At 55.8% G+C, this 14,131-nt stretch overlaps 1 protein-coding gene across 14 annotated transcripts in view; it reads right to left on the bottom strand.

Moving 5' to 3' along the window:
* The window catches only part of SBF1 (SET binding factor 1), a 51,378-nt gene that overhangs the window by 16,915 nt on the left and 20,332 nt on the right, over nt 1-14,131 (bottom strand). For 8 of the 14 annotated variants that reach the window (XM_032446858.2, XM_015852149.2, XM_085510717.1 and 5 more), the window contains exons 3-15: nt 11,385-11,522; nt 11,146-11,274; nt 9,267-9,377; nt 7,616-7,639; nt 7,001-7,106; nt 6,037-6,169; nt 5,266-5,374; nt 4,010-4,123; nt 2,950-3,027; nt 2,500-2,613; nt 1,730-1,858; nt 825-923; nt 105-309 (exon numbers count right to left, since the gene is read on the bottom strand). In XM_032446858.2, coding sequence (XP_032302749.2) covers nt 105-309; nt 825-923; nt 1,730-1,858; nt 2,500-2,613; nt 2,950-3,027; nt 4,010-4,123; nt 5,266-5,374; nt 6,037-6,169; nt 7,001-7,106; nt 7,616-7,639; nt 9,267-9,377; nt 11,146-11,274; nt 11,385-11,522 — 1,489 coding nt within the window. The remainder of the gene's footprint in view (nt 1-104; nt 310-824; nt 924-1,729; nt 1,859-2,499; nt 2,614-2,949; nt 3,028-4,009; nt 4,124-5,265; nt 5,375-6,036; nt 6,170-7,000; nt 7,107-7,615; nt 7,640-9,266; nt 9,378-11,145; nt 11,275-11,384; nt 11,523-14,131) is intronic. The other 6 variants (XM_085510708.1, XM_015852221.2, XM_085510734.1 and 3 more) reach the window with 1 other exon arrangement.

Below are 14,131 nucleotides of genomic sequence, written 5' to 3' on the forward strand. Positions count from 1 at the left end.
CAGAGATGGTGGGGCCTGGAGCACTTCCTGATGGGAACAGGTTGAGAGCCCCAGGGCTGTGCAAGTGGAGGAGATAAGGCTGAGGTGGGTCTGAGCACACATACCAATGGGGGGGCCTGAGGGCACCATGCACTTCTTCTCTGCTTTCACAGCTGGAGGGGCTGTCTGCAGCTTGGCTGTGGCCTGGTCGATGATCCACTGCACTGTGCCCTCATCCAAACGGGGAAAGGGCTTCTGGTGCAAGCGCAGATGGCAGCCTTCCGTGGGCTTCTGCACCTTGTGCATGGTCACGGCGGGGTATGGGTTCTCCTGGCACAGCAAAGACAGTTTCTTTTTAGCCACAAGGAAGTCATGCATCATCCTGCAGGCTCACAGGGGCAGCTCTCAGCAGCCTGTGCTCCTCTCCTCCCCCCAGGACCTCACAGTGCTGAGGGCAGGCTGTCAGCTCACTGTGCCATCACACTCTGCTCTCAGGAGCCACAGGGACAGCAAGCTGAGCACAGGGCAAAGAGCAAAAAGCCCTCAGGAGCTCAGAGCTGGGATGGCCAAGGGCACTCAGGGCCAGACAACATGGAGAGCAGCTGCTCCAGGACAAGGGAAATGAAGTGCCTGATGCCCAGACCACCAAAAACAGGAACATCTCCACTCAGGAAGCGAGGGAGAGGCTGAGGCCAGGCAGACACCCCAGGGCCCAGCAGCAGTTTCCATTACTGTTTCCAGCACCATGTTACTGTAACACGAGTGGAGGAAGGACAGATGGATGTGGGCCCTCAGCCAGGTTCTCCCAGCCCTCCCATCAGTGCAGGTTCCCCTCCTGCACTCACATTTTTGTATAGTTTCTCTGCCAGCTCCTTGATGTGCCGCAATATTTTCTGCTTGTTCCCCTCTTCTGCACGCATGCGCTTCACTTCATAAGCAACAAGCTGGAAGAAGAGATGGGTGAGAGGAGCAGCTGCTTGTTGGGCAGGATCCAGCATCCTATGATTCCCTGGCTCCATCCCCAGCAGCCTCCATCCCCCATCCTCAGCAGCTTCCATCCCCCATCCCCAGCAGCCTCCATCCCACATCTTCACCATCCTCCATCCCCAGCAGCCTCCATCTCCATCCCCAGCAGCCTCCATCCTCCATCCTCAGCAGCCTCCATCCCCAGCAGCCTCCATCCTCCATCCCCAGCAGCCTCCATCCTCCATCCCCAGCAGCCTGCATCCTCCATCTCCAGCAGCCTCCATCCCCCATCCTCAGCAGCCTCCATCCCCAGCAGCCTCCATCCTCCATCCCCAGCAGCCTCCATCCTCCATCCCCAGCAGCCTCCATCCCCAGCAGCCTCCATCCTCCATCCTCAGCAGCTTCCATCCTCTATCCCCAGAAGCCTCCATCCTCCATCCCCAGCAGCCTCCATCCTCAGCAGCCTTCATCCTCCATCCCCAGAAGCCTCCATCCCCAGCAGCCTCCATCCTCTATCCCCAGCAGCCTCCATCCCCAGCAGCCTCCATCCCCCATCCCCTGCAGCCTCCATCCTCCATCCTCAGCAGCCTCCATCCCCCATACCCAGCAACCTCCATCCCCAGCAGCATCCATCCCCCATCCCCAGCAGCCTCCATCCCCAGCAGCCTCCATCCCCCATACCCAGCAACCTCCATCCCCAGCAGCATCCATCCCCCATCCTCACCATCCTCCATCCCCAGCAGCCCCCATCCCCAGCAGCCCCCATCCCCAGAGGAGCACTCACCTCATCAAACAGGTCGATGGAGCGATACGGGGCCCCCCGCTCTGTCACAAAGCCAGCAAAGGCCATGCCTTCCAGCACCTTGGTGAGGAAGTCATCCTCTGTCAGCCCCCTCTGGCCCAGGAAGGCTGCCTGCAAGAGGGAACCATGGTGCCATCAGTGTTGCATAGGTGGCACGATGCAGGACAGGAGCTGATGCCATGGCCACACTGAGCTCACATCCCTCTGCTCCCATTGCCTTCCTGCTGTGTTAGGTCTCCTCCACATAACCCCAACACCTCCCATGTTTTCCTCCTCTCCTGCCTTGGCTTTTCTAACAGCCCCGAGGTGCTGCTGTTTCCTCTCCCTGGATCTTGCTTCCTGTCCTCAGGCATTAAGAAAAGCCTTGGAGGCACACAGCCCCAGCTGCACTGCGCTCGGGCATAAACAGGGAAATGGCATCTGACCCACAGGACCACTCAAGGACAAACAAGGGATGCAGGTGGACCTGGCAGTGGTGCAGAAATCACCTGCTGGAAGCACAGGACTTTACTTCCAGACACAGCTATATTTATGCGACCCTTTCCACACATTCTCCCTCCCTGACCTCAATACAACCCGCTTTAAAGTGTCATCCCATGGCCATGCAGAGCAGTGAGAAGAGCTGTTCTGCAGCGTGGACACGAGGCCTTGGAGCAGAGAAGCTACAGGAGTGTGACCTTGCTCCATGCTGGCCACCTCCCAACACCAATGCTGGGAGCAGGGCCAGGCCCATGCCTACATCCAGGCCATACCTTGTGGAAGCGGATGACGGGCTCAGGATGGATGCGGATGATGTGCAGACACCAACGATAGCCCTGCAGCAGCTGTGCAAACAAGCGGAGGAAGACAGCCCGGATCTCCTTGTCCTGTGCAAAGGGATGGACAGGGCAGTCAGGAGGACAAAGGGCTCATGGGCAAAAGGGATCACAATCACGTGTCAGGATCAGCCTCTGCTGAGCAGGGCAGGAAACCCAGGGACCTTCCATAGAACAGAAGAGGTAGGAGACAGATCTCTGGCATCCTTGTGATTGCATGTATGCAGGAAGGAGCTCTTGTAGCCCTGCAAGGAGCTCTTGAAGCCTTGCGGCCACTTGTGGAGCTCCCACCCCAGAGCAGGCTGCTGGCTGCCCAGTAGGGATGGCAGCCTCATGCTTGGGCTCTCTGCTCCCCGAGTCTCTGTGTGTCCCCCTCATTTCACCCACCTGCATTTTGAGAGACGAAGCAGAAATCGTAGAAGGGGGAAATGCCAAATCTGCCACCTCCAGCTCCGGGTCCAAGACCTGCAGAAAGGCACAAGGTACATTAGGGCCCTGGGGATCTGTACTCACAGCTGGGAAACATGAAGCTGCATTCCCCAAAAGCTGAGCAGGACCCACAGGTGAGTTCTGAGGGGCCCAGGGACAGACTTGCAGCAAGTGGTAGCTATGAGAAAGGCTTCTGCCATGCCAGGGGCTGCCCATGGCCAGGCACAGTGTGCTGAGGCCCTGACACAGCCTGCCAGCATGGATACCCCATCCCTGGAGGTGTGTGAGGCCATGGATGGGGCCCTGAGCAGCCTGAATTGGAGGGGAGCACCCAGCCCATGGCAGGACTGGGTCTGGGGGTCTTTGCAGTCCCTTCCCTCACTACCATTCTACAATTGTATGATTCTGATTCTCTCCAGCTGCTGTTTGGCTGCACTGTCCGAGCACTCGCTCTGCAGGGCCAGCAGGCTGGGAATGCTCTCACAGCCAGCAAAGCAGCTTCAGGGCTGCAGTTTTTTCCTGCCCGAGGGCTGGAATCCAGCCACCTGATTCCCAGAAACCTTTGGCAGATGAACCCCACAGCACAGCTGTGCACCAGGGCCAACAGGATGACCATGAGCCAGCACTGTTCCCTGGTGGCCAGGAAAGCCAATGGCACTGTGGTCGACCAACAGTTGGCCAATGGTTGACCAAAACCTGACCAGGAGCCTGCAGTGTGCCTTGGTGGCCAAGAAAGCCAATGGGACCCTGGAATGCATTACAAAGAGATGCTTTAAAAGAGCTCCATGGAGGACTTGGGTGCCCTGGTGGCTGACAGTTGACCAATGGTTGACCACACGTTGACCACGAGCCAGCAGTGTGCCTTGGTGGCCAAGAAGGTCAATGGGACCCCAAAGTTCATTGCATAGAGCATGGCCAACAGGGCAGGGAGCTCCTCCCTTCTGCTCTGCCTATGCCCAGTGCTGAGCTTCCCAGTTCAACACAGGAACTACTGGGAGAGCCCAGCTGTGACACTTACCATGGAGAGGGCTTCACGGGTCTGCTGCAGGAGAGGCTCAGGGAGCAGGGAGATGTGCACACACTCAGGGACGTTCACTGTGCCCCCATCCAGGTCTGCAATAACGACATCCAGCTGGAAGGGGTGAGACAGGAGTGAGACGAGACCAAGACATGGCCTAACACCTCCAATGGCTGGCAATGGTGAGTTAACAGGGATATAACCCAGCCAAGGAGAGGGGATGTGAGGAGCACCAATCTGTCTCCTCTCTGCCCACTGCAAGCTCAAGCATTCCACCCCCATTCTCAGCAGCAATTTTCTCTGATCTATTAAACACTCAAACACTTGTGATACATGAACTGTAAGGGGTTCCCATCACTGCCTGCAGTGGAGACCACAAGCTGGGTGAGCTCTCATAGAGAACACACTGACTCCTGCTTCACCAGAAGGGCACTGTTCAGTTTGCTCAGAAGGTTGCACAAAAGCTTGTTTCACTTGAGATCAGGCTCATTATGCTTTCATGTCATTCAGTTTCTACACTCAAGTCTGTCAGGCTGAAGTGCCAGCGCAGCCTCTTGGACCAAAGCTGCCAGCTGAGCTTCAAAATCAAATCCTCAGTTAACCCAGCTGCTGCAGCATGGAATGGAGACCTGACCCAGGCAGAGCAGCCCCAGCCAACCTGGAGCACAGCCCGAGCTGGCAGCCAGCACAGCACCATGAGCCTGAGCTGAGTGCTCAGCTGCTGCCTGAATCAGTGCTTGGGATGTGGCTGCTCACAGCAGGACAGGCTGGGGGCTGAGTTGCTGCAAAGGAGCTTTGCAGGGAAAGACCTGGGGGTCCTGGTGGACCATGAGCCAGCAGTGTGCCCTGATGGTCCAGAAGGTCAATGAGACCCTCAGCTGCACTGCACAGAGCATGGCCAACAGGGCAGGGAGGTGCTCCTGCCCTCTGCTCTGCACTGGGGAGGGCACAGCTGCAGCACTGTGCTCAATGAGGGGCTGCCCAGCTCCAGGCGGGCTGGGAACTGCTGGAGAGAGCCCAGCTGAGGGTGCAGAGATGGTGGGGGCCTGAAACACCTCCTGATGGGGACAGGCTGAGAGCCTTGGGGCTGTGAATGTGGAAGAGAGAAGGCTGAGGGGGGGTCTGAGCAGTGTAGGTGGGTATCTGAAGGGTTGGGGTCAGGAAGAGGGGGCCGGTGCACAGGTCTCTTCCCACCCCCATGGCTGTGAGTTCATTGATCCCACTGCTTCCCTTGCTGCCAGCTCATGGGGTCTCACCAGCTCCTGTGTCTCCGACTGGAAGATGGAGTGGACTCCGATAATGAAGGGTGTCGGGGTGCTCAGTACCTCCAGGAGCTGTGCAGGCAGGATGGGTACGTAGGTAAAACTGCAACAAGAGATGAACATTGCTGCAGCCAACTGAGCCCTGCCAGATTCCCTGCCCTCCTGGGGGAGCACAGCCCAGCACTGTGCCCACAGCACCCTCCCAAACAGCAGCACCCTTCCGACCAAACCATTTCATGGTTCTGTGATCTATAAGGTGCCTTCCAACCCAATCATCCCATTGTTCCATGGTTCTGTGATCTATAAGGTCCCTTCCAACCCAACCATCCCTGTGGTTCTGTGATCTATAAGGTCCCTTCCAACCCAACCATCCCTGTGGTTCTGTGATCTATAAGGTCCCTTCCAACCCAACCATCCCTGTGGTTCTGTGATCTATAAGGTCCCTTCCAACCCAACCATCCCATTGTTCCATGGTTCTGTGATCTATAAGGTCCCTTCCAACCCAACCACTCCTGTGGTTCTGTGATCTATAAGGTTCATTCCAACACAGCCGCTCAATGATTCTGCACACAGAAAGGTCTCCAGGGAAGGAGCTCAGAGAGCAGCCACACAAAGTCCTTTACAGTGCCCACACTGCTGCAATTGCCCTGCACCAGCAATGTGTACAGCACAGACAATTACTACCCAGGTAATTAGGGAGAAAGGGGTGGTAGACAACCCAGGTAATGCCCCAGCTCAGTCTGGGGCTTGAAGCTCTTCTCTCACCTGTACTTAAGGGGGAACATAAGTGCAAGGAGAGCCCGGCAGGCATCGGTGAGCCGCTGGTAGCTGCTGGAGAGAAACAGGATCTTGTGCTCAGTGAGTGCAGCGCAGAAGAGATACAGCACGTTGGTGATGCCTGGGGAGAAGGGAGAGAGCAGCGCTCAGAAAGAGGATTCCCCTCCTGTGCTCCAGGACAGATCCTCACACCCTGCTCCTCATGTCCACAGTCTGCACAGCAGAGGTGCTGACACCCTCCAGAGGGGCACATAGAGCCCCATCCCTTGGAAAAGCACTCGGAGACCTCACTGCAGCCTTCAGTGCCTGAAGGAGTTGACACAGAGGAGGAGGGCAGCTCTGGACACAGACAGTGATGGGAAAAGGGGGAATGGCTTTAAAATGGAAGAGGGGAAAAATGGGGTCAGATGTGGGAGAAATCCTTCACCCAGAGGGGATGAAGGGTGTCCCTTCTTGGAGGTGCCCGAGCCCATGGATGGGGCCCTGGGCAGCCCGAGCTTGGGGGGGATCCAGCCCAGGCAGGGGTAGGGCTGAGGGGTCCCTTGCAACTCAACCATTCCATGGCCCTATGATCTATAAGGTCCCTTCCAATCCAATCATTCTATGACCCTATGATCTATAAGGTCCCTTTCAACCCAACTACTCTATGGCTCTGTGATATATAAGGTCCCTTCCAACCCAGCTACTCTATAGCTCTGTTATGTATAAGTTTCCTTCCAACCCCACCATTCTATGTCTCAGTGATCCCTTCCATCCCAAACCATGCTGTGATTCAGTGATTCCACAACCTCTGCCCCTGCCCACCGCTGGCCCACAGCTGCCCCATGCAGGAGGGCAGAGCCAGGGCAGCTCTCTCCAATGTTGTGCAATTGGAGCTGAGCCCTGAGCTGACAGCCCTGGGCTGCTTTGGGCACTGGACCCACTGGGAAGGAGGCACAGGGAGAAGTCTCACCGAGCTGCCGGAAGAGCAGAGCCACACTGCAGCTGCTGACGGGAAGAGAGTCATTGATGGGTGTCTGGATCACCTGCCTGTCCCCTGCGCCCAGTGAGATCGTCCGCTGCAAGAGAAAGCAGGAGGTGATGGGGTGACACTCAGCAAAGGGCCAGCACAAGGACCCAGGACCACAGCGCCCAAGAAGCAGCTCCATGTCCCCCAGGACAGGGCTGGGGCACAGCGGGCACAGCCTCATCTCTTCTTCTCCTGGGCAGTTATTCTCCTCACTGCAGCACTGGGATGCCTGCAGGTCCCCGGCCTCTCTCCAGAGACACGAGGGCAGCACTGGCTCAATGAGAGCTTCTCCAGGGCTGTGCTGCTCTGCAGTAGGTTTGGCCACGTGCCCCATCTCCCTGCTCAGCCCTGTGGGCCCAGGGGGCTGCATCCAATAAAGGCTTCTGGCTGGGCAGAGCCAGCACCCTGAGCAGCAAGTCGGGCCTTCTAACCATGGGGAAGCAATGGAATGGGGCAGGAACCAGCCCCGTGGATGTGGCAGCACCAGAGCTGCTTGCACGAGGAGGAAGACAGGGGGCTAATGAGGACACAGACCCCAGAAAGAAAAGGTGTGCGTACCACTGCTTCGTCGTCCGCGTCAGGCTGAGATAGAGACAGACAAAGATAGCACAGTCGGTTAGAAAGGCACAAACACAGCCGGATGATGGGAGGGGACAAAGGCACAAAGCAGGGAGCAGAGCTCTCAGAGGAGGAGAGGTGCACACAGACAAAGCAAAGCAGCCACCACCACATTGGGAAAGAGCGTCTGGACACAGCGGGAGCAGAGGGAAAGCAGAGGGAGGGGAGTGCCACCAACACACCCCGCAGCGTGCTGTGTGTCCCCACGGCACAGAGGGATCCTGCCAGAACAGGGAGGTGACAAATGGCAGCGCCCAAAGCACGGCTCACTGCCTTCCTCCTGCTGTGTGTGAGCTCCAGCTGGGAGGAACCAGATGGGGTGGGATGTTGTTGGGTGCCTGCACTCAGGTTCAGTGGTGGCCCACCTGCTTCTCCAGAGCACCAGGTGTGACTGGCAGCCAGCCCCAGGGCCAGAACTGCTCCAAAGCACTGGGGCACGAAGTCAGGCTGAGAGCATCGCCTGCACCCAGGCACAAAGCACCCAAACCAACAGCCTGCATGAGGACAGGGAGCAAAACCCCCTTGGGGTCCCAGGGCTCGGCAGTGGGGAAAGCCTCTGCCTGCAGGCATGGAGATGAAGTGCATCCAGGCTCCTTCCCCCTGGGTGCTGCCACTGGCTGAGGGCAGAGACACGCACCACATCCACAGCTGCCTTCCAAGTGTCAGCGTGGCAGAACAACTCTGCTGGGGCTGTGCTGATGCCTTCAAACATCTCCTATGAGAGGGTCTGCCTGGGTGCTGCCCTTCAGCCCAGCTCTCCCATCTCCATCACTCACCCACCTGGCTGCCCTCCTGGAGCACCTTCCTCACCAGAACCAGAAGCTACCAACCTCATTTTGTGCCTTCTTTTCCAAGAGTCAGGTTTGATATCTAAGTGGGAACTCATCTGCTTTGCTGCTTTGACATTTAATGCTCAGAAAGCTTGGGAAGTTAGGACAGAGAGGTGTGAAAAAGCATCATTGTCTTCAGGATGGGAGCTCACTCCGTTCTGCTCCTCTGTTTTAGGACTACTTGAACACTGAAACACGTGCCATTGGTTCCAAGCGTTCAGATGACACAGGCAATGTTTCATCCTTTTCCCTATACCCCAAAAGTCCTTCCTACCCAAATCTGTGCTCAAACATTGGGATCACAGGCAGAGCCTGTTCCTGCTGATCCAGAGCAGTGTTCTGTGAGCTCAGATGGGCCCAAGCAGAGCAGTGAGACCCCTCCAATGCAGGGAGACCACGGACCACAGCAGGGGTTTGCACAGCATGAACTGATCTACGCAGCTCCTGGGGAGAGCAGTGGGGGGTGAAGGGACAAAGCTGCTGACCCACAGCGAGGTGCTCTCAGCCAGCCCAGGGGCTGAGCTGTTCCAGCTGATGGAGCTGCATTGTTCTGCTCTACAGCACTTGGAAAGGTGCTGCCTGCGTGAGCCAGGCCCTGCCGGCAGCAGAGCATGCAGCAGCCCCCCCAGCAGCTGGTGCAGCAAGCTGCTGCCTGCAGGAAGGTCAGGCAGGCAGGAGCAGAACGCAGCCACACAGCATGGCTCTGCCCCACACCATGGGGCTGGGGATGAGGCAATGCAGGGAGGTTGGGGGGCACCCACCTGGGCTCCACCAGTGATGGGGATGGTGCATGTCAGCAGGTTCCCAATGACGTTCTCCAGGGACACGTTCAGCCCGTCCACATAGATGGTGTAGATCAAGCCCAGGCTGTTCTGCAGAGGGAAGCACAGCGTGGTTGAGCATCGCTGCAGGAAGCAGCCACCCCTTGGCCCCCAGCAGCACCACCCTGCCCAGTGCCTGTCTCCAAGCACAGCCCAGGGCTCCTGGCTGCAGTGCTCAAGGTCTTCCCTTCAACCCCTGAGCCCTTCCCAGCAGGGATGGGGTGTGCAGCACACACTCTGCCTCCAGCCAGCAGCACTGACCCTCCCTGCCATCCCCATCGGGTCAACATAAGCACAGGGGGATTCCTAGTCCCTGCATCAGGTCCCACTCAAAGCCTCAAACGCAGGGCAGGAAAGAAGCCCTGTTTCTCCCCAAGGGCTGGGCACTGATCACCTTGCACTGGGAGCCAGCATCGACTCCAGCACAGGGATGTATCACGAGGCAGTGTCCAGCAGCACGTCCTCTGGGACATGGATTCAGATTTGAAAAGCCCCCTGAGAACATCCAGCCTGACCCCAGCCAACCCCCCATGTGCCCACTGACCCCAAGTGCCCCATGCTGGTGAAATAACACTGGGAACCATCACCATGCAAGGAACAAAGCTCTGCAGGAAATGTCTTTCTCTTGCAATAAAGCAGATGGCCCAACATCAGCCTAAATCATCCCTAAGTGTGAGATGCTTTACCCTGCAGCAGCCTGGCTCACCTGGCTCTGCCCTCTGAGCCCAAACAAGTGCATGTCAGAGCATCCCTGTGTAGGCAAACCCCAAGCAGAGGTGGCGATGCCATGCAATGGACCACTCCCAACAAGGGACTCATGATCCAAGCTCCCTGCTGCTCACACGTTCCTTTGTCAGTCTCACTGCTCTCACTTTCTGCTTTGTGACCACCTAGCAGCCAACATGGGCCCAACTCATGCTCAGAGTTCAGCAGTCCTCACCATTAGTACAAGCTGGGGATGGAAGGATGGAACACAGCGCTGCCAAAAAGACCCTGCGTGAGGGGTCAGATGATCTTGGTGATCTCAGAGCTCTTTTCTAACCTGAATAGTTCTATAATTCACTGATCTCTAAATCCCATCTGGAGGTGGTCCTTGGCACCCTTCTCCAGCTCCCCTATGCCTGAGCTGGGGTGGGAGCAGCCATCAACATACGATGTCCCTTTGGTGTTCTACAATGCCTGAAGTTTGTAGCTTTAGGCTGAAGATTGGGGCATCCTGTAAAGCCTGACATTTGGAACAGCTCTAGGCTGAAGAATGGGGTGACACTGTTCCCTGATAGTCCTTCTCCACCCCACTGATGGCTGAACACCCTGATGGAACACTCCATGCTGGGGCAGGCCGAGAGCATGAGCTCCAAGCCCAGGGCAGCTGTCCAGAAGCAATACCTCACAGCAGGAAGGTAATAAAGAAGATGGGGAGAAGCATGATGGAGACATCCCCATCCACATGGGGTGCTCACCCAGCACCCATGCTAACAGCAAGCCTTCTGTATGCACCAGATGGGTTCCTCCTTTGGATCCCACGGACCACAAGCAGCGGTGCAAGGCAGCTGGTGCCACCTGCAAGCAGCCCGTGCCCTCCCACACCTTTCACAGCCACATAACACAGCGAGTTGGGAGAAAACAAAGGTGGCAGAGATAAAGGTCCCTGAAGGAACGGGCTGTTCTTCACGGGGTGTTGCATTCACAGAATTGGGTGGCGGCGCCGCTCTGCAGTGCTGGGCGCGGAGTTGGCTCCGTGCTGAGCTCCCAGCTGCTCCCAGCACTGCCAGGTCCATGCTGGGGCTGCTCACTGCCTCCCCTTGCCCCACGCACTCACCCTGAACACCTCGGCGTGGTCCAGCCGTGACACCAGCACCAGGCTCTTGGGAGCAAAGAGCTGCGCCGGTTGGACGGGAGACGCCGACTCCTCTTCCTCCTCCTCTCCATTCCTGGGGTGGCTTTGAGGCTGTGGAGACACAGAGATCAGCTCAGGCACAGACACCCTTCCCTACCCCTAATCCCAGGGGGACACTTAGAACAGCCCCTGCCCCCTCCCCAGCCCCACACTTGCTGTACCTGAGTGCTCTCCACAGGCTCCCAAAAGGTGAAGCAGGCGCAGTAATGCCTCTCCGAGTTGATGTCGGTCAGCACGGCCACGAAGAAGGTGGGGGGATTCCTCTCTGTGAACAGCTGCCAACCACTGGGCTGGCAGAACTACGAGACAGGGCAGGGGATGGGGTCAGCAGTGTGGATGGGGATACACATTGCCCCACGCCCCTCCATCGCTGCAATGAGAGTAGGGCTGGGGGCTGCAAAGCATCGGTGTGTGAGCAATGTTATCTCTCTTAAATCTCAAGCACAGCCCCATATTAATCCCGGGCTTTAGAGTTAACCCAGCTCAAAGCAAAGCACGAGGCTCCGGGAGGTGGCACTCCTTGCACTGCCAACACTGCAGCTACTCTACTGCTTCCTGAGGATTTCCTGAGTGGGTAATTCCAGCCCCTGAAATCCTCACGTGGTTTCCAAACCTCAAGGGATTTTCCTGCCCTTCCCCTTCTCAGCATCTGCACTGGGTCGGTTGGAAAATTCCCTGATGTTCTCAGGACTCCATAGAAAGAGCAGGAAAAGGCAATGGCTTCTGAGCGCAGGGTGGACAGAAGGGAGGCTGAAAACAGAGCAGCAGGGACAGGATGGCCCCAATGCCAGCTCCAGCCCTTGCTGAGTGAAGCAGTTTCTAACCCACTGCAGTTCTGCAGCCCTTGGCCGCTCTCTGTGCCCCATAATCACACTCCATGTGCTCCAGGACATACATCCAGCTCTGCTCTGATGTGGCACGGGGCGGCCCCTCTGCCCCAAGCCCATAGCACTGCATGGGATTGTTGTCACACTTCTCATTTGGCCTCATTGAGTGCTACACAACATTCATCCCACCTTCCCAGATCCTTCTGCCAAACCACCACTGAGTCTCTGAAATTGGAAGGGACCCACAGGGATCATTGAGTCCAACTCCTTGCTCCACACAGCACAACCAAAACCCAAACCCTATGCCCAAGAGTGGTCCCTTCCAACCCAAGTCATTCTATGACTCCATGAAGGTCCCTTCCAACCCAAATCATTCTATGGCTCCATGAAGGTCCCTTCCAACTCAACCCATTCTGTAATCCTATAAAAGTCCTTTTCAACTCAACACGTCCTGTGATCCTATGAAGATCCCTTCCAACCCAAACCATTCTATGACTCCATGAAGGTCCCTTCCAAACCAATTCATTCTATGACTCCATGAAGGTCCTTCTAACTCAACCCATTCTGTAATCCCATAAAGGTCCCGTTCAACTCAACACATCCTATGATCCCATGAAGATCCCTCCAATCCAAATCATTCTATGATTCCACAAAGGTCCCTTCCAACCCAAATCATTCTTTGATCCTATGGTTCCTTCTAACTCAGATCATTCTAGGACTCCATGACAGTCCCTTCCAACCCAAGTCATTCTGTGATCCTATAAAGGTACTTTTCAACTCAATACACCCTGTGATTCTATGAAGGTCCCTTACAACCCAAGCCATTCTATGACTCCATGAAGGTCCCTTTCAACTCAACCCATTCTGTGATCCCATAAAGGTCCCGTTCAACTCAACACATCCTACGATCCTATGAAGATCCCTCCAGTCCAAATCATCCTATGATTCCACCAAGGTCCCTTCCAACCCAAATCATTCTGTGATCCTATAAAGGTCCTTTCTAACTCAGATCATTCTATGACTCCATGAAGGTCCCTTCCAACCCAAGTCATTCTATGACTCCATGAAGGTCCTTCTAACTCAACCCATTCTGTGATCCTATGAAGATCCCTTCCAACCCAAACCATTCTGTGACTCCATGAACATCCCTTCCAACTCAACCCATTCTGTGATCCCATAAAGGTCCCATTCAACCCAACACATCCTATGATCCTATGAAGATCCCTTCAATCCAAATCTTCCTATGATTCCACAAAGGTTCCTTCCAACCCAAATCATTCTTTGATCCTATGGTCCCTTCTAACTCAGATCATTCTATGATTCCATGAAGGTCCCTTCCAACCCAAATCATTCTGTGATCCCATGATCCCTTCTAACTCAAATCATTCTATGACTCCATGAAGGTCCCTTCCAACTCAACCCATTCTGTGATCCTATAAAGGTCCTTCACTGCTGCAATGCACGCCACGCTGGTGCAGCTCTGGGAGCAGCAAAGGTTCTCAATCCCAGCTAAGAGCTGCAATGACACCCAAAAAACATGCTCCCAGCTTGGAGACAGTCATCCTCAGCCACTGGGCAGGAGCAATGCTCCCATAGCAAGAATTGCTCAAGTCCTGTGTCTGTAAAGGAGCTTCCACTGAAAAACCACAAAGATTTCTATCTGGAAATGCTGTCAGTGAGCAGAAGCAGAAGCTACAACACCAGAAATGGTTCTCCTATAGCATGAGCCACTCGGTGCTGATGTGACCACACCGTAACACACCACACAAGCCCCTCACGGCCCCATTTTCCCAAATTGCCTTAGTTTCAACCCAAAAGCTGCAAACCCAGAAGAGCTTCCGACAAGTGAGGAACGTCTCAGAGCCACCCAGCAGCTCCCAGAAGGACGAGGCTGCCGTTGTTTAGATTCCATGGATTTTTTGGCTGGATGATTCAACCCTTGGGGGAAAAAATAAAAGCACAACTTTCCTCTTCCTTGGAACGATTCCCGAGTGCCCTACAGACAACGAGGAAGCACGGAGCAGAAAAAAGAAGGTCTATTTTTTGCCTCAGACAAAAGTAAATAGCAAAGTCCAGCGCTG

This window comes from Coturnix japonica, chromosome 1 (genome assembly GCF_054131305.1).
Source record: "Coturnix japonica strain WE chromosome 1, WE-NBRP24, whole genome shotgun sequence".
Lineage (NCBI taxonomy): Eukaryota > Metazoa > Chordata > Aves > Galliformes > Phasianidae > Coturnix > Coturnix japonica.